The sequence below is a fragment of the Acomys russatus genome, chromosome 23 (genome assembly GCF_903995435.1).
Source record: "Acomys russatus chromosome 23, mAcoRus1.1, whole genome shotgun sequence".
NCBI lineage: Eukaryota > Metazoa > Chordata > Mammalia > Rodentia > Muridae > Acomys > Acomys russatus.
The window spans coordinates 21,324,005-21,344,932 of NC_067159.1; the positions used below are offsets into that span (position 1 = coordinate 21,324,005).

At 40.2% G+C, this 20,928-nt stretch overlaps 1 protein-coding gene across 1 annotated transcript in view; it reads left to right on the plus strand.

The window, feature by feature from the left end:
* Dpyd (dihydropyrimidine dehydrogenase) overlaps positions 1 to 20,928 on the plus strand; it is an 877,326-nt gene that overhangs the window by 843,135 nt on the left and 13,263 nt on the right. Inside the window, 1 exon segment of the mRNA XM_051165995.1 lies at positions 12,771 to 12,914. Within this exon segment, the coding sequence (XP_051021952.1) occupies positions 12,771 to 12,914 (144 nt within the window).

Sequence of the window (20,928 nt, forward strand, 5' to 3'; positions counted from 1 at the left end):
TGATTTATCTAGACATCCCTTGGCCCATGAATATCAAACACATAAGTCAACGTTATGTTGTGGGACTACTATTTATTTTTTAATTTTAAGTCTTAAATTGTAACAGTAATAATTCTATGGATTGTCTATCTTACTGTCATCCTGAAAACAGAATCCCATCTTAATATTCTGGATTATTCTCTCTGCCACGGTCAGGATACCACCTGGTCACAAATATGTAAATATTAGGTGCTTTCACACACCCTAATGAGTAAAATCCAAGCTAGCTCATCCAGAATTCATAGTCCTTCTTACCTTCCCCAGATTTTACCCACAGTTCCCCTGCCACTTACTGCATTTGTACAAACTAAGGGTAAATTCACCCTATATTTTCTCCACTTCATTCCACTTTCTTGTTGTCTTCTTTTGTTTTTGAGACAAGATATTTCTATGTATTCCTTGCTGGCTTGGAACTCACAGTGCAGCACATATTGACCTCAAACTCCTGCATCTGTCTGCGTCTTGATGACGGGATCTCAAGCCTGTGCCATAATGTCTAATGTCGCTTCATTCCTTTAGCTCCCTTCTTTTGCATCACTGTAAGATCCTGCCATTTTTCAGCGTGAATACTTCCTTCACTCTACAGCCTTTCTTCCACTCCAGCTGTTATCAGTTGCTCCCCAGATCAACTGTCAGACTGCTTTAGCATCTCTACCTGTGTTTATCCAGCCTGCCCATAAAAGAATTCTTGTAGCCCGTATGCCAGCCAAGTTCACCCAATTTTGTCCTTCTTTGGTTCCTATGAAATCTCCAAAAGTTACCTGTTCTAGGTTGCTTCTGACTGCTATGATTGAATTCTGTCTCACTCCAACCTCACTTGCTCTTGCCTTGTATTTTTTTAGCCATCTGCTGACCCAAACATGAGCTCAGTTCCCTGATTTCTTCCCCCCAGATTTCTCCTGAAGGCACATAACTGTGTAATGGAGATCAGAGCCATCTCACATCCCACAAGTAGGAGATCAGCTCTTGTTCCCAGCAGAAGCACTTTACCCACTGAGGGCAGCAGCCCCGCTGCTTCTCAATCCCCTTGTCTGTCTTCTCCCCTCATTCTGCCCTCCCTACCCTTCTCTTCTCCGTTCTACACTCCTTCTGCTTGAATACTGTGGTTTCTCCACACTCTGGGATTGTACTCTATCTTTGTTTTGGTCTCTTCTAAATCAAAGAGGCCCATTTCCCAAACCTTGACCTGGGGCTGTGGCTGATCATTACAGTAAGTGATGACAGCTTGTCGCTTCAGAGAAGCCTGATATGAGCCATCTAAGTGCTGCTTGAATATTAACATCGCAATGCTTTCCACCCAGTTCCTCTGGAGATGAGTCAGTCTTCCTCACAAAGCTCTGAGAGGCTTCCAAAAAGAATCTCCTCCTGTTCTTTATTGTGGCCTCAGGCCCTACACCCACACCGAAATGACAAAAGCCAAGCCTTGCTATAATCAGCTGTAGCTGGTGTTCTTTAATGCTAGAATTACTCCTGTGCATTGATATTGTATCAAATGGGTGAGCGATCTGCTAGTTTCCAGGCACCTCTCCTTAACTCTTTCCTTTGTCCCTCCATTGATTCTTTGACATGGAAGATTGTCATCCTCATCTATGACCTTCATACCTTCCCGGGCACTTCTTGACCAGTTACCTTGAACTTAGCCTCCAGAACTTAGGTTAGGTGTCATCTCATACAGACAGTTGTTGGCCCCTCAGCCTGATCTGAGTATACATTGTCACTGCTCACATAACATCCTGTGTCCCCTGTGCTATAGCCCTTGTCACGGGTATTGGAAATATTATTAACTGTAGGTCCTTTAAAGTCACAAACTGTCCTTTATATAAAAATTTCAAGTGTTTAGCACTCGTTAAAATTAATAAATTACAACTGTTATGATGGTGACATTTTTTTGTCTCATGTAATTTCTAATCTTAAATAAAATATGTATGCCATTTTTTTTTTACCTGAAAATTGTTGGAATGTCTGACATTTCAAACGTGCAGCAAGATAGTGTGCCTGTTCAGTCTATTTACAGTATTGAGTAACTGGCAAATGATAGATTGACACTTTTCTCTCTGGGTTCTCAAAGAAGGAAGATGGAAGCATGCCTAAAAGTGACCAGACAGTGTAGGAGGTGTGAGTCTTAAAATATGTGCTGAGTATTCTGTACTACGAGAGACCCTTTACACTGGTGAGGGGAATCAGTAAAGGAACTTTCTAAGATGCTATGAAGACTGAGCTCAAACTACAAAGCCAGGTTAGCATCTGAGGAAGATGAGAACATCTGCACACATACCACACACAACACCGGAAGCAAAGCCATGTAGAACGGACTTAGCAATTGTGAGTATTACAACCTTTGTTCTTTAACACCTATATAAACACTGTGTGGCAGAGATTATCATTCTCATGTCATTGAGAAAGAGAAGTCATTGTAGAACAGCTCAGTAATTAACTGTGTCAAATAGCTAAAGAGTGCAAAGCTATGATTGTCATACAAGGTTAACTTGTAAGTCAATACCCTAATTGCTTCATGAATGTTGGCCCTCTAATCTTAGCTATGAAACACTGGCCATAGGTGGTTTAGGCTGGCTCAGGTATTATATATTTATATATAATATAATATATATATAATGTGCCCCGGCCTGCGGGGTCTTCAAACGGAACTTGGGAGGGGGTGCCAAAGTGAAAATAAAGGACAGGAGACACGAAGAAATGAGGGCAAGTCTGAACACTGATCAAGCCCCGTTTATTGAAAATTATATAGGCAATATCTAGGGCAAGGACAGGGTTGCTGTGGGAACCTAATGGCAGATATCCAGCCATCCGTCCTTGGCTGGAAGAACACCAAGATTAGGGATTGAGCTCTGAGGGAAAGCAGCTCCAGAAGCAAGATAAGCAAGCAGCCTCCCAGGAACCTGAGGAGCCCACTACGTGTCAGGCAGCAGTTCCCAGGGTCCAGGTGGAGTGGCCTGGGCTGACCTCAGCCTGCTATGTGCCAGGCAGAGGTATAGAAAATGGAATCTACAGACAAGGTGGAATTGCCCAATGTTTTAAGCCAAGAGCCGCTAAGGGCAGCTCCCCACAATAATGTATAGACATATGTTCTTTTTTCCCTCATATAATCTATCCTGATTATGGTTTCCTCTCCAATTCTCCCAGTTCCTCCCACATCCCCTCCTATCTGGATTACATTTCTCTCATTAGAAAACAAACAGTATTCTAAGGAATAATAATAAAATAAATCATAACAAGTTAAAAACAAAAATCCAGTAAATCAGAATTAGACAGTAGAAGCAAGGAGAAGGAAAAAAGCCCAAGGAAAAGCACAAGAAAGAGATATAGATGTAGAACCCTACTTGTTCACACGCTCAGGAATCCCATAAAGACACAGAACTAGAACCCATTGTATATACCTAAAGAACCTGTAGGCTGTAGGGTGAGAGAGAGAGAGAGAGACAGACAGACAGACAGAGAGACAGAGAGAGAGAGAGAGAGAGAGAGAGAGAGAGAGAGAGAGGAGAAGACAGACAGACAGAGAGACAGAGAGACAGAGACAGAGACAGAGAGACAGAGATAGAGACACAGAGAGACAGAGAGACAGAGAGAGACAGAGACAGAGAGAGAGACAAAGACAGAGAATGAATAAATTATAACTTTAATATAACACAAAAGAAAGATTTTTTAAAAAGCTTTGAAATGACCTTAGGAAACAAAGAACTCCCAAAGATGCTGTTGAATTAGTTTTCTGTTGTCCATTCTACTGCTGGGCATGAGGCCCACCCTCAAGAGTAGTTTGCTTCCACAGGGAGACTTGCTTGGAAGAACTAAATTATCATTTGCAAGTAGTAATCAACTGCAGATAGAGTTCAGGTTGGGTTATGTGTCCACTTCTACCCAGCTCTAGGACTCCATATGCTGCAGACCTATGCAGGCCCTGTGTGTGCTACCCCTGTCACTGGGAGTTTGTATGTGTACCAAGCCTACTGAGTTAGAGGGCCTTGATTCCCGGGTATCTTCCATGGCCTTAGGCTCTTACATTCTTTCCACCTCCTCTGAGCATTGAGGGGAGGGATTTAAAGGAAGATTTCCTTTTAGGAATGAGTGTTTCAGAGTTTCCCATTCTCTGAACATTGCCTGTCTGTGGATCTCCATATTTGTTCTCACATCCTGCAGGAGGAAGTTTCTCTGGTGATGTCTGAGCAAGACACTCATTTGTCAGTATAGCAAAAATGTCATTAATAGTTACTTTATTGCTATATCCTTTTTGTCCCACAATAGCATCTGTTTCTCTCCTAGGTCTGTGGCCTGTCTAGGCTCAGGTTTTTGGTCACCAAAACAATGCAGGGTATGGGTTGCATGAAGCAGAGAGGGGCTTACATCAAATCAGATATTGGGTAGTTACTCTCACAAGCTTATTGTCTTTATTGGATCCTTGCTGTCAGGTTGTGAAGAGCAAACTGCAGCCTTGGCAACAGGCTGTGTTGTCTAGGTATTCCCATAGGACCCATTTGACCAACAAGTCAATCAGACGTAACCCATTCCTGGTACTGGAAGTTTCATTTGGTAATAAGAGATGTCCAGGTGATGTTCTGTCTCACCATTATCTAGCAATTTCATTTAGATCACTTTCATATATGGATACATATTTTAAAAGGTTGTACTATATTACCTGTCTATACTATCCTTCATATTTCTTAATTTGAATTGTCTATCTCTTTACTCCCTCCCTGCTCTTTCTTAGTTTCCCTTCCCACTTGATCTTTGCACTTTACATCCCCGTTCACCCATAACTATCTATTCTATTTCCCGTTCCTAGGGAGATCTACCTGTCTCCCTAGCCCCTTACTCTATCCCTAACTTCTGTTGTTCTACTGTAGCTTGGTTATCATTGATTTAATATCTAATGTTTACATATACATGAATACATACCATGTATTTATTTTTCTGGGTCTGGGCTATCTCATTCAGCATATTTTTTTTCTTGTAGTACTATCTATTTACATGTGAATTTTATAGTTTCTTTTTCATGTCTTAATAATGCTCCATTGTTTAAATGTACCACATTTTCTTTATCCATTCATCTGTTGAGGGATATCTAGGTTGTTTCCAGTTCCTGGCTATTATTAATAAAGCAGCAATGAACATAGTTGAATAAGTGTCTCTGTGGGCGGATAAAGTACCAGTTGGATAAATGCCCAAGAGTGGTATACCTGGATCTTAAAGTAGATTGATAACCATCTTGAGGAACTGCCACACTGTACAACTTGACCATACCAACAGCAATGGATGAGTCTTCCATTTGCTCCATGACCTCATCAGCCATGTGTTGTCAATATTGATCTGACAAGTGTAAGATGAAATTTTAAAATAGGTTTAATTTGCATTTCCCTGAAAACTGAGGATATTGAACATTTCTTTAAGTGTTTCTGGGCCATTTGAGTTTCCTTTTCTAAGAACTCTAATTAGATATATACCCTGTATTTTAATTGGCTTATTTGTTTTCTTGATACCAAAATATTTTAGTTCTTCATATGTTTTGGATATTAGCCATCTATCAGATGTGTAGTTGGTAAAAGTCTTTTCCTGTTTTGTTTTGTTTTAACTTGTTGTCCCTATCTGTGCAACTTTTAAGGTTCCCAGGGATAATTGGTGGAGTTGGAGGCTAAGAGAAAATAATCAGATGGAGTAAGGAAGGTTGGAGAGGAAGAACTATGTGATCTTCTGGAGTTGGAGACAGGGAGGAAGGAGATGCCAGTGAACATGTTCTGCTGCAGAACTGGGCATGAAATTGGGGACTGACCTGGAAGAGAGGAAGGAGAAGGGAAGAGTTGCAGTGAGCCTTTCTGCTTCCCTGGCTGGAGCTGCCTGTAGATTCCCAGGGAATAAGTTTCTCAGTCCAAACCATGGTAGAGTAGATATCAAAGCCACAGTCAAATGAGAGTCAATAGTCTCTTTAGTAATTGAGAAGGAAATACCTGAACTCACACATTACAGAATTGACAAGAGAAGAGACTTGATACCCTATGAGCATATAAAGGGGGAGGAAGTCCCCCTCAGTCACAGTCATAGGGGAGAGGAGTAAGGGAGAAATGGGAGGGAGGGAGGAATGGGAGGATACAAGGGATGGGATAACCATTAAGATGTAATATGATTTGGGCCCAGGGGTGCCGCTCAAACTATGGCACCAACCAAGGACAATACAGGCAGTAAACTTCAAACCCCTACCCAGACCTAGCCAATGGACAGGACATTCTCCACAGTTGAGTGGAGAGTGGGGTCTGACTTTCACACGTACTCTGGTGCCTCATATTTGACCATGTCCCCTAGATGAGGAGACCTGGTGGCACTCGGAGGAAGGATAGCAGGCTACCAAGAAGAGACTTGATACCCTATGAACATATACAAGGGGAGGAAGTTCCCCTAAGTCACAGTCATAGGGGAGAGGAGTAAGGGGAAAATAGGAGGAAGGGAGGAATGAGAGGATACAAGGGATGGGATAACCATTGAGATGTAACATGAATAAATTAATACAATAACATTTTAAAAAGATGTAATATGAATAAATTAATAAAATTTAAAAAAAGAAAAAAATGTAGGCTCAGAACTTTATGTAGATTTCTTCAATTCAACCCCATTGTAGCCATTTTAGATGAAACCATCAGACTCAGAGAGTACACGATCCTAACTGTCGCACTCTAATGCTCTTACTTTTTTTTAGTTGTCCAAAAACCATTACAGTCGCCTTATGTATTTTAAAGACCAATTCTATACAAATGCATTTTTCTTTATTTTTCTCCAATTCTTTGTCACTTGGTGACATTTCAAGGAGTATGGCACATGTTTTAAGTAAATAGGGTAGATGTGATAAGTGTGAATATTTAATTTATAATTTAGTTTGACATGAGCCCTTAATGAACAGCAAGAGATACCCACACAATTAAGCACTATGATCATTGTACAGATTTTATATGGAGAATATTTAACTCCTAAATTAGTCAGTTCATTGGCAAGCGTAGACATTCTATATTGTATTTGGGAAGAGAGGAGTACAACCGTAGATAGCTAGTGTAGCCATCTTATGTGTAATTATGTCTTAATAAAGAGCTACAATAGATAGTTTTAAAACATATGTATTTGTGTCTGTGTTATCCTCCAGTCTCTCAGCAAATAGATGTGCACACATATGCGCACACACAAAATAGATAGGTTGGCAGATCAGCTGGGTGAGATTCATGCCGATCTATGGGTATTATCACTTGGCATAACTACGAAATCCTTTTATGTTTTCATGTTATTACTGCAGGCATCACAGCAATTACTCTTCTTGCAGTTATTGTTTCCAATCAGATAAGAGAGTATGATTTTTAAAAATCGAATTGATGCGCTGCAGTTCTATAGAGTAATGCTATTAGCCAACTCTATGCCATTCTCATAAAAGTTATGCAATTTAAGCTGGATGATGCCAGTGCCTCCTTCTATTAGAAACAAGAACCCTTTTCCACTCTGTAATATGCTCAATTACCTTTAGATTGGTCCGTGAATAAATTATAATCCAAATAGACTACTTTTCCTCCAAGCTTTGCTGGCTTAAGGAATCATTGTTGATTCAGGATGTTGTCACCTATCTATCAGGCAATGTAATGCTTTTTATATCTGGATAGAGACAATTTCAGTGTGAAATACTGTTACCTTTTAATAAGAGGGATTTAGATTTTCTATTGAGAGCATATTCATCAATGATGAATCCCTGGAGAAACCACTGAAATAAACATCACACCCGTTCTGAGTTTTGTTCTGTGTTGGTGGCAAGGCAGCTGTGGATGGTCTGCAAGAAATTTTTGCCTTTGTTTGGGAAGCCTAGCATGATGCTCAAAGCCTTGTGCTTTGAGTTACCAGAGGCTACAAATTTTTTCTGTAAGAAAATAATGAAGAGCAAATGTTCCTCCTGCTATTCCACCAGGTCTGGCTGCTTCTTCTCCTAGGACAGGAAATGAATTAGCTGCATGTTCAGGCAGAAATTTGAACCAAATGCCTTATTAATCATCATTGGTTGCACACATATACCCTGACGAGCTATATGTTCCTAGCCTTGTTTGCCTTTTTTTTTTTTTTTCTTTTTTTTTTCTTTTTTTTGGGGGGGGGGGTGAGGGGAGTCTGTTTTATCAGATCATAAATGTAAATCTAAATGAAGCTTGGCTACAGATAAAGCAGGAAAAAAGTATTGTTTCTATTATCAGAACATCATAAGGACATGAGTTAAGTTACCAGCACATTTTTAAAAGCTGGATATGGTGGTGAGTACCTGCCATCTCAGCACAGGAGAGGTAGACACAGGCAGATCACTGGAGCTCACAGGAAAACCAGCTTCTCAGCATAGTGAATGATCCAATAAGAGACACTATCTCATACAAGGTGAATAGCTTCCAAGCCGTGTCACCAGAGATTTTTCTATAGCCTCTGAATACACAATGCAGGTATGCATCTACACTCACCTACAAACATGCACCTGCATGCACACGCACACACACACGTGCACACACACACACACACACACACACACACACACACACACACACATACAAATTTCAGTACTTCTAATCCTAGATCCACTTTAATACATTGTGTGTCTGTGTGTGTGTGTATACATGTACAGGTTCATGTGCATGTGTATTCATGTCAAACCCTGAGGTTAACATTAAATGTATCCCACCTTACTGAGACAAGCTCTTTCAATTAAACCTGGAACCCATTGATTCGGGCAATCTAACTACCATATTGCTCCAGAGATCCCCTGTGTCTGCTTCCTACAGGCTGGGATTATGGGTAGACTACTATTCCCACGAGAATGTGCATGGATACTAGCATCCAAACTCAAATCCTCACGCTGGCATGGCAAACCATTTACTCACTGAGCCATCTCCCCATCCCCTAAACATACTTCTTCAGCATTTAAATTTTCATACTAATGAGTGAAGCAATAATTTCTGTGGCAGCCTCGAAGCTTTGGGAAGGATCCCTTAGCCTCTGGTCTCACCACATGGCAAAAAGAAACTAAAAATGAGTACATCTGAGTTTGGAGCTATGTGGGTGGGGGTTGAAGAATACTCATTAGTATTTTGTTCATGTGTTTTCAACTTTAAAAAAATGGGCAGTAGCCACTCTTATCCAGTAAGTTTTATAACCAATGGAAAAAATACTATCCTAAGGAATCTTTATGTTAAATTGAGAGCACCTCCTTCGTAATGATTATGCCGATGAGGAAATTAGGGTCAGGGCACTGCTAACCACGGGGGTGGGGGTGGGGGAACCATATGCCTCAATTTTATATGAGACAAATGTGACAAGGTAATACAAAAAAATTACAGGGGCTATCAGCCGTTAGATGTTTGCACAGCCGTTAGATGTTAGATGTCTGCCATTCACCATGAAGAGTTTCTTTCTTTCTTTTTTATAAGGAACAAGAAGCTTGTTTTGGCTCATAGTTTAGAATACACATTCCATCCTGGCGGTGGCTGCAAGGTGGCTGTAGCAGCAAGAACTGTAGTGATGGGAGCTTACAGTGAAGTCAGTGACAACAGTGTGTTTGCGGTGGAACAGGAGACAAATATCATGTTCAAAGCCTGCTTTTTTTTTTTTTTTGAAGTCAGCAGTCTCAAGGGTCCTACAACTTCCCAGAACCATGCCAAAGGCTGCCTGCTACCCAAAGCTAGCTAATTAACATCCTGAGACTTTATACTTTTCCTCTGAGCTGAAATTTGCGGTCTCACCAAGAAATGCAGGTGATTCACGCGGATTAGTGCTTCGAGTGTTCTTGGCCAGAGTTCACACTTCAGAATGCCTGTGATGGTTTTTCCTGAGCAATCTTACTGAGGGTAACAAAATTCTCATCCCGAGAGGCACCATAATGTAGGCAAAGAACTCTGGACTTATCTTTCTCCGTAGACCACGTTCTTCAGACTCAGCCTTTGAGTTGCACCACCTTTGAAAGTGAATGCCTGAAATTTCTCTTTCAGCTGCTCCGTATTACTGATAGTGTTGGGTGTGATGAGTCTAGATTCCTCATCGTTATCACTGTGAATGTGGTAGCTCAAGGTTATAGTTTAACTAGTCTCTTCTGTCCATCTGAAGAATACTGAAGAATAAACTTTTCAGGTGTGTGTGTGTGTGTGTGTGTGTGTGTGTGTGTGTGTGTGTGTGTAGCATATGTGGGCATGGATGCTTTTGGAGACCAGAATAGGAGTTGTCTTCCATGAAACTGGAAACAGGTGGTTGTACGGGGCCCAGCGTGGATGCTGTGAACTGAACTCTGGTCTCCTGAAAAGGCCATCTTAACCCCTGAGCTATCTATCTCTCCTACCCCTGGATAACACGTCAGCCAAGTAAAGGACACTGTTCTCCAGTCTCTGTTTAAAGAAGATGAACTGAAAAGTCACAAGAACATTTATTTTTGGAACAGCTTTTAAAAATTCAAGTGGAATTAGATGGAGTTGAGAAAGACACAATCCATTGCAGAACCAGGATCATGGTTTGGACTTCTTAGGATTAGTTGACATTAGAGCCTGCCAGAACCAGAGGGTCTGTGCTTAAACACTGAGCTGTTCTTGATCATCTGTACCAGTATAACGCTCAAGTTTAAGGGCCCGTGATGCCCAAGAAAAATGTATAGAGAGTCATCTTCTGGCTTGTGTCAGCATCTTATGTCATATGATACCTATTCTGCACCTTAGGAGACATTATTGAGACCCATGGAAACAGTCTTTCTAGTACAATTCCAGTTCCTCATTTGCCCCAGGCGTCCAAACAAACAGTATTGGAACATTAAATAGGATATAAAAATGAAATTCATGTAAAAATGATTTTATATAAAAATGGCTTTTCTATGGGATAAGTTCTGAGGACTCCTTTTAGACTCTTATTTTTCATGCTTTTAATAAGCCTACATCACTTATATTACAGTAAAATAAAGGGAATATATTCTTCCATCTATCATTTTCTGTAACTGTAAGCATTAAATGCTGTAATTTGGGAAAGTGCTAAGATATAGATATGAAGTACATAATTCTAATCCAATTGGGTATAAATTAATTTGGTGTTGACTTCCATTTTCCATTTACTTGACTTTTTGACATAATTATAGTGAATTAATAATCAAAGTAACAAGCTTAGGTATATTTCTACATAAATATATTTTTTGATAATATAAATATACAGATCACAGCTACAGTCTGGTCTGCCTTGATTGGCTTGCTTGTGCTCATCCACCTAGACTCTTGCAAGCTCCAAAGATCTCATTTCTCTGGGATCTTATGCAAGCTGGCAAGTGAAGGCTGGTATCTGAAACAAGTACATTTTTTCCCACAGAAGTACCTGTTAGGTCAGAGAGCAGGATGACCTTGCAGTGCTGCAGTTTCTCAAATCCCCATCTGCTAGAAAAAATGGGTTTTATTTGGCAGGAATAGAGTGTGTTTTTTGAAGAGGTAGAAAAGACATGGCAATTCCAGCTTACAGGCTATTATGAAATATTTGGAATTCAATAGTGTCTGTCATCAGCAGGATGTGTCAGTAAAAGTGAAGATCAAAGGTTCCAAGAAAGGAGAAGGACACAGTGGAGAGCAGATAATTATGGGATAATGAATGGTACAAGGGCATTTTTGTGTTAACTTGAAACCACTTAGCATTTTTCCATGGTACCTAGGTATCTTCCTAAACAAACTTTGTAAAGTACAATTGAATAACCTTGAGATTTAAAGCCTTGCCATGCTTCTGAATACTGATGGAGTTTGTTTAAGCATCATGATATACCCTCTGCCTTTCCTTTCTTTTCTTTTTCTTTTTTTCTTTTTTTTTTTTTTTTTTTTTTTTTTTTTTTTTTTTTTGCTTCCTTCACGCAAAATAAAGTTTATTTTCTGGGCAGAGGAATCAATATTTTTGCCATTTTGTTTTTCAACTATTCCAGTAAGTTGCAATCAACATTAGTTACAATCTTTAAAGAGGTGCAGTGAGAATTTGAACACAATAAAATGGAGATACAGATGAGAACTTTGGCAAAGTACCTATGCTATTGACAGAGGCATTTGTCAAGGGCTCTGGCTGTGTCTATATTGTGCTAAAAACCTGACGAGGGGGAAAATAAAGCATCAGTAGGCTTCACCTTCTGTCTCTACAAACCAAACAAATGGTTTCCTTAATAGCTATTGTTTTAAGTGAGTGGATTTGATTTGCCATGGTGAAATCCATTACACTTAGAAACAAATTTTAATTAACATTTGCATCTAACACACACATGTTTGGCTGAAGTGTCCTTCCCATTCTGATGTCAGATGGAATCTGGAAATAGAAAATTAGTGGTCTATCATCCCCTGGATGAGGAGGCCTGGTGGCACTCAGAGGAAGGATAGCAGGCTACCAAGAAGAGACTTGATACCCTATGAGCATATACAGGGGGAGGAGGTCCCCCTCAGTCACAGTCATAGGGGAGAGGAGTAAGGGGAAAATGGGAGGGAGGGAGGAATGGGAGGATACAAGGGATGGGATAACAATTGAGATGTAATATGAATAAATTAATAAAATATATTTTAAAAAAGAAAGAAAAAAAAGAAAACTAGTGGTCTAGGAAGAAGGAAGACCTAGTTAACACTCCCCTAATACACACTTGTCTGTTGATATTTGTGTGTAGAGACCTCCTTATGCTGTTTCTTTTTTCTTTCTATGGGTTAATATGTTTTCTACTTTGTATGTTTTCCCTTTAGAAACTGCCCAGTTTTGGACCTTACCTTGAACAACGCAAGAAAATCATAGCAGCGAGTAAAATCAGACAGAAAGATCAAAATGGAGCTTGTTCACCACTCCAGAGAAAGCACTTCATCCCCCAAAAGCCCATTCCTGCAGTCAAGGTAAAAATTAAGATGAATTCATAAATGTATCTATTTCCCATTCAAATTTGGCTTAAATTAAGTCTTTTTTCTCTTTAAATGTAACATTAATTTTTTTTACTTTCAATGATCTGAACATTTATACAAATTTTGTCTACCATGAAAATGCCTTCTAATAATACAATAATCACTTCCTTGTTTTTTGTTTTTAATATTTTATTAATTTATTCGTATTACATATAAATTGTTATCCCATCACTTGTATCCTCCCTTTCCTCTTTCCCTTGCACTTTCCCCCTATCCCCCTCCCCTATGACTGTGACTGAGGGGCACCTCCTCCCCCTGTATATGCTCATAGGGTATCAAGTCTCTTCTTGGTATCCTGCTATCCTTCCTCTGAGTGCCACCAGGCCTCCCCATCCAGGGGACATGGTCAAATATGTAAAAGTCAGTCTCCACTCTCCACTCAACTGTGAAGAATGTCCTGTCCATTGGCTAGATCTGGGTAGGGGTTAGAAGTTTACTGAATGTATTGTCCTTGGCTGGTGCCATAGTTTGAGCAGGACCCCTGGGCCCAGATCCACCCATCATAATGTAGGATTCTAGGACCCTCTGGATCCTTCTATTTCTCCATTCTCCCATGCTTCTCTCACCTAAAGTCCCAATAGGATGTCCTCCTCTCTGACCCACTTTCCTGGTAAGTGAGGTCTTTCATGAGACATGCCCCTTGGGCTAGTGTCCAGATATAAGTGAGTATATACCATTTGAGTCTTTCTGCTTCTGGGTTAACTCAACATGATCATTTCTAGTTCGATCCATTTGTCCACAAATTTCGGGAATTCCTTGTTTTTAATAGCTGAGTAGTATTTTTGTTTTGTTTTGTTTTGTTTTTTGTTTGTTTGTTTTGTTGTGTTTGTTTTTGGTTTTTATTGTTTGGTTTTTTGAGACAGGGTTTCTCTGTGTAGCCTTGACTGTCCTGGACTCACTGTGTAGACCAGGCTAGCCTTGAATTTACAGCAGTACACCTGCCTCTGCCTCCTGAGTGCCACCACACCCGGCTTATCACTTGCTTGTTTGTTTCCCACTTGAGTTTATTTATGTCACACTTGCTATATCGCTTCCAGGTTTGTGTTTCATGAAAATTTTGTGCATTAATGTGTCTGGAGATGTTAAGAAGACATCTATATATTTTCATAGTCAACTACCAGTAATTTAATTCATAGTTAAGTTTAAGACATTAAAAAAAAAAATAGAAATAAAAATAAAATAAAAGGCAAGTTCTTAGCAAAAAAAAAAAAAAAAGACATTAAAAAAACCTGAATTATGAGACTATAACAGCATTTCAATATAATTTACACTTGGAGGTTTTTTTTTTTACTTTAGCTTCAGTAAAACATGACCTTTTATTTGGGACCTAAGAATTTATTCTGGACAAAACCAAGATCATCATTAAGATATGTTTCTGTCTATCTCTTACTTTTCAAGCTTATATACTTTGGATGTTTGTTTGTTTTTTTTTTTTTTAAAGAGGCATGGTTTCCTATCAAATAGTGTGAATAACAGAGAGATCTGATGTGTGCTTACTCTACTGTCTCAACCACAGCACTGTGTGAAACTATAGCAACATCATAGCCAAGATTTGGGGAGAAGGTTGGGTTTTTTCCTTCATCCCCTTTTGAAAGACAATATTTAGCTCTATAGCTCAAGCTGGACTAGATCCTCCTGCCTCAGCTCCTGAGAGCTGGGGCTTCAGGCACACCCCACAATACATACTTGTAACCACAAAGAAAATATTTCTTCAATCCATCTTCCAATCATAAACAGGTTTCTCATATTTTAATCTTCTCTGTGGTTGTCTCTCTTTGTCTCTCTGTCTCTGTCTCTGTCTCTCTGTCTCTGTCTTTCTCTGTCTCTGTCTTTCTCTCTCTCTCTCTCTCTCTCTCTCTCTCTCTCTCTCTCTCTCTCTCTCTCTCTCTCTCTCATGTGTGTGTGTGTGGGGGGGTGAGTGTTGTGTATGCGTTCAGTTTTGAGCCATCTTGTTTTATGCTTAAGTTTGAATACCCACAACCACAATCAATCAAATACTAAACATCCCAGGCTATTCTGTAGGTAACATTCTCAGGAGAATTCAAGTCATTCTGAGGTATGTATCAAAACCATGTCTGAAAAGAAGAAGAGGAGCGGGAAAAGGAGGAGGAACAGGAAGTGGAGGAGGAGGAGGAGGAAGTGGATACCACTGCTGTGTCCTTCTCTAGTAGGGAAGAAATTTGGTTCTGATTATATATTAAATCCTGTTAGAAAAGTGGTGCCTTTTAGTCAGTTTTCTGTCACTGTTACAAAATATCTGAGACTAGAAAATTTATAAAAATAAAAGTTCATTTGGCTCCCAGTTGCAGAAACTGAGAAAGGCCAAGAGCATGGCAACAGCATCTCTCTGGCATCTAGCGAGGGTTTTCTCACTGTGGTAGAGCATGGCTCAGGTTTAGCTTCCTCTTTTACAAGGGCTCTAATGCCCCATTCTCTTGACCTTATCTAACCCCACCTGCCTCCCAAAGGGAGCATCGAGAAATACCATTGACATACAAATTTGGGGGTTCAGTTTGTAGCAGAAGGACTTCAGATGAACACATTCAAACGGTATCTAAGAGATATTTCTCTTTGATGAAATGAATTTGGGCTTAACAGTGTTTTTTTATTTATGTGATTTTATTGCAGGTGCATCATCATAGAAAAAAATCTTAAGGTATTTGCTTCATTGAAGCACAGTCAACGTTTGTAAGATTTTGGCAGCATATAATTTTGATGGCAAAGTTTCCTAAATTAAGCTTGACTATTCTGTCATAATCCCTGTGTTCAAACTATGCCATTGACAATTCGTAACCCTATGAACTTGCCTCAGTTAACTGATCGGAGAAATGGAGTCAATGAAAGTACTTGCCTCCATAGGGTTATAAATTTGATGATGTGTGAAACATTTTTAAGTATAGTGTCTGCCCTAATTGGTACTTGTTAGTAACTATAACGCCAGACTGCACAATGTAGGTAAGAGGTTAGGTGGGTCTTTTTGCTTGGCCCATTGAAGTGAACTCTAAAATGAGTAAAGATATAGGAAACTCTGATGACCAACCAAGCTGTACTTGAAGCCATTAATTTGGAAGCTTATGAAGCATATGAGAGAGAGAGAGATTAAACAAAGACTGAAAGAGATGGGTGGAGACGTGTGGCATACTTGTGGTATGTGCTACACATAATATGGGTAGAGTTTTTCAAGAGACCTACCTTAGAGCAAAGGAGCCGAGGAAATGCTTTGGATGCAGTGTTTTGCCGTTTCAGCCTAGATAGTTTGAGAAACACCTAGAGATTAGCAAATTGCATTTCTGAGTCTGTCTGTGAAGACATTTCTTGAGATAATCGTGAGAGGGCTGTGACCTAGTGAATGAATTCAGCCCTTGCTATTTCTTCAGTTGGACAGCAAGAGTAGGATAGTGGTAGAACTCCTTGGAAGAAATAGATGTAGGGGCTAGCTATATGTAGGTCCTGCTTCCACTTGTATTCTCCTGTCTCCCCTCCCTGCCTCTGGCCCTGCCCAGCCCCTGACTGTCAAGGTGTGAGCTGTTTCTGCTCTACCACTCCCCTCCCTGGTATGATGGCCTGACTTCTCTGAAGTGATAGTTGAAGGCATTCTTTGTCTGAGTTGCCCTTTCTCAGTGTGGTTCTAGCTACACTGAGGTAATTAATGCACTGGCTGAGAGGGTTGATTGATCCTAGAAACTAAATATGATTAGAAACCTAGGAGACAAGGCTACACAGAGAGACCCTGTCTTGAAAAACCAGGAGAAAAGAAAAGGAAAGAAAAGAAAGAAACCTAGGAGAGGGGAAAGAATACATCAAGTGAGCCAGGATATAGTTTTGCATTTGATGAATAGTTATGATGGAAAAGACTGTATTGGAGCCAATACAACTTAATTAATTCTCAACTCATGGTTTAGCAATTCCCATATATCTAAAGATAAGATATAGGAAAGGATTGAAAATAAGAGGATTCAGATGACTAAATTTTTGATGATTTTTTTAATTGAGCTAAAGAAAAATAAATGTAATGAATCTGCATTTTGTTCCTTGTGTCCTGAAGTTTGGTGAAGTTTTTTTGAGGGTGAGGTACAAACTTTTCATTGAGTATTTTGAAATTAATAAACTTGGGAGCACATACTTGGGGAGATAAAAGAACAGAGAAATTAGTATCATGAAGAGGACCATCTTGTGTGCTTTCCTTTGTTGTTACTTCATACCCTGGGTGGAAATAAGGGGCGCTGAGGCATCAAACGAGCAGCACAGGCACAGGAGAATGATATAAAGAGCATGAGGAAGTGGGAGAAAATGAGAATGGACTAATGCTTTTTTTTTTTTTAAATCTTTTTCGGTTTTCTCGAGACCAAGTTTCCGTGTGTAGCCTTGGCTGTCCTGACTCACTTTGTAGACTAGGCTGGCCTCGAACTCACAGCGTTCTGCCAGCCTCTGCCTCCCAGAGTCCCAAGATCAAAGGCGTGCCTGGCTGAATGGACTAATTCTTTTTCTTTCTTTCTTTCTTTTTCTTTTATTTAATATTTTTATATATACATTTATATTATTACACACATATACAATAAACTACCTATAGCAAGAAGAACCACAAAACAATCAGGAATTATATACATGTTACATTCATAGTGTTTGGGCTATTTGTATTTGGCAGCCTTGAAGAAAACATCTTTCCTATCTTGGTGATTCTAAAATCCTGAATGTAAATCAATATTTAAGAATGAAATCCTTGTCTACGAGGTCAGGAATGCCCAGATGCTAAAAAAAAATAGGACATCTTGCATGATTTCATTTTGTCTGCCTTATGCAGTCACTGAGATTACAGCTTTTAGCTGTAACAACAGTCTATGTCAACATAAAATCCACTGTGCTACATAGTAATCACTGATTCCCAGCCAACACCAAAAAGAACAGTAGTGCTACAGTCATAGCACTCAAAGAGCAAGCAAACCCTGGCTCTCATGGAACTTGCCTGTAGTGAGAAGAAACATCTGGACTGGTATGCATAGCATCCTATGAAGCAGAATCAGGAGACTAGACATCCCAAGACAAGTTACTCAGAAATGCTTGCCTCATGAACTACACCTCAGCTAACACCCCAAAATCCAGGGAATGAAAGAACAATGTAGATGTCTAGGGGATGAATCTTTAATTCAAAAAGTACAGAGAACTTGCGGACTGTAATAGAAGAAGTCTCTCAGAGAAAGCCACTGGGGTCTCCTGAAGGGAAGAATGAGACAGGAGAGTCTGGTAGTATGGGAGTACCTTGGAGATGGAGTCAGAAGGCTTCAGTTGTAGTATTTTAAGTGAAGAGGTGTGTGTGTGTGTGTGTGTGTCCCTGTGTGCATGTGTGTGAAACAGTACAGTACTAAAGGACTTGTGCCTACTGTCACCTGCATACAAACCCCCTCCCCCGTACACCTCATCCCTTATTTAAAATCCCTGTCTGATGAGGTGTCCACATGGTTGTTCAGCCAAAAAATTCTGGTCTACCTGCCTACACTTCTGAAGTGTGTGTATGTGTGTGTGTGTTTTCTTTTCATTGCTCATTACTAACAAATAACTGGCTCACCCTGTGTTCCCATCCCATTCCATTAGTCCTCCGGTGTTTTCCTACCATCTTTCTTCGCTTCCTAACATGCTATTTTCTTTTCTTCCTCTTTTCCTCCCCATGGAGGGCCTGAATTGTCTCTTTTCATGCCTAATATTTTCTCTGTGAACCCCCATCTGTTTATATCAGTGTGATTCTTCCCTCTGATGGCCTCTTTATAGATTCTCAGGGTCCTTGTTTGAACTCCGTGATTCTGCTTTGTTTATTCTCTCTGTTCCCACAGTCTATGGTTTTCCATCTGCCTTGAAAGGAGCCCCGTAACCCCCACAATATTATCTGAGCCTCTTCTGTCTGGACTAGATTCTTACTCACATGCCCCTATTCTAATCTTTGCCAACTTCTCTAATTCGAACATGACAATGTTTTTCAAAGGGCAGCGTGCCCAACGGGTATCTTCTTTGCTTCTTTTATTCTTTCTGTGGCCACTGATGTGGCTGAATGATCTCCTGCTCCACAGGTAGGCAGGTTCAGCCTCAGTCCATCAACAAATGTTTACTGAATATCTTCTATTTGAACACCAGAATGTTGAGGACAGTGGCAGATTCCTCAGTAGCGATGGATCACTAGCATGTATTCAATGTGTGCTCATTGCATCTAGGAATTATGCTAAGGAGAAGGAATATGGCATGCATTTTAAAAAGACGGAAGTCTATATTTTGGGAGCACATGGTATAGCAAGGGAAGAAGACACATGTTGGAAATTATTTACAGTTCAATCAAATACTAACAAAATGCTTTGGGAACACAGACAACTGAAAGGGATTAGTCCTGCCTCGGGTAATTGTGGAAAGCTTCGCAGAGGTGGTGATATTTAAAGTAGAGTTTAATAAATTAGTGTTAATTAAGCAGAGAATTAATATTAAAAGCTAATATTTATTGAGGTCTTATGAGGTTTCAAGCACTGCAACATGTTTGTAAATGAGCTCATCCCAGCTTCTCAATAACCTGATGAGATGAAATACTTGTATCCTGCCAGTTTTACTGATTCAATAATTTAAAAACAGAGAGGTTAGCTAATTTGCCGAAGGTCACACAGCTAGGAAGGCATTATCAAAGCCAAGATCTGAACAGTGTCCTAAGGCACTATTCTACATGGCATTGGGGATGATGTTTCAAGACAGTCACTATGCTTGCAAAATATCAGGTCCAAATTTATTCGTGATAATACATGGTCATGAGAGCTTAAATCCACATGCAATTCCTGGGGTGCAGTAGGTGGAGATATCAATGCATTCAACTCATTTTGCCAAATAGGAGTGTATAGAAAGGACAGAACAGAGAAGTGCTAAATGGTGTTTGTGTGTGCTTGTGCATGTGTGTGTGTTTGAATGCGTGTGCATGTATGCATCCACCTGTGTGTAAGAATGGGACATACAGAGACCCTGTGTCATTCCTTTGTATGACCAGGTTCTCTTTGTTGGCCTATAGCACACTGATCCCACTGGCTTGGCCAGCCAGTATGCCCCAGAGATCTGCTTCTTTCTGCCTCCCCAGTCCTGGGGTTAAGTGAATGTTCCAGCACATCCAGGTTTCTACATGTTTCTATGATTGTATAGCAGACCCTTTTCCAATTGAACCATCTCCCCACAGTGCTGGTGTTGTTAATCAGCATTTTTAAAAACAATGTTTATTTTATTTTTTAATTTACTTTAATATTATCTAATTTAATGTGTTTTTCTGTGTATAAATATATGCGTGTGAGTGCACGTGCTTGTGGAAGCCAAAAGAAGATATCCAGTCCCTTGAAGCTGGGATTCCAGACAGGTGTGAGATATTCCCCTGGGTCCTGGGAACCAAACTATGGCCCTCTGGAAGAGCAGTGCTTACTCTTAACCACTGTGTCATGCCTCAAGCTACATTTTTCCTTAAATAATGTTAATACAACTTAAGAGAACAACAACAAAAAACCAGACTGGTTCATCCATCAAGAATCCCATCTGGGGCACCAAGAGGCGCCATTCTCAAGACTAAATCACAATGCCTGGTCAGAACTTAAGAGCCTGCCAAGCCCTCACGCCATCCTGACTATTTTTACCATTTGGAGTCCAAAAGTGGCCTTGGAGTACCTGAGTTCCCCCTCTAAAGAATGACAAGAACCCTGGAGTTTCCCCAGCGCCATTCAGCATCCGGAGGGCTGGCCTAGGTTCCACATCCCATGGGTCTGTCCAGGCACTGCTTGCCTCCAGAAGGAGTGATACAGTACCACATTTTAGAGTCAGTAATATGGAACCCTATCCCAAGAAGGAGAAAACAGTACTTAATTATCCTGTGTGTGAAGGTATGACTTCTAGGTACAATTAAAGGTCGTTTGCTGGAGGCTAGGATCTCAGCATAGGGTGGGGGTGC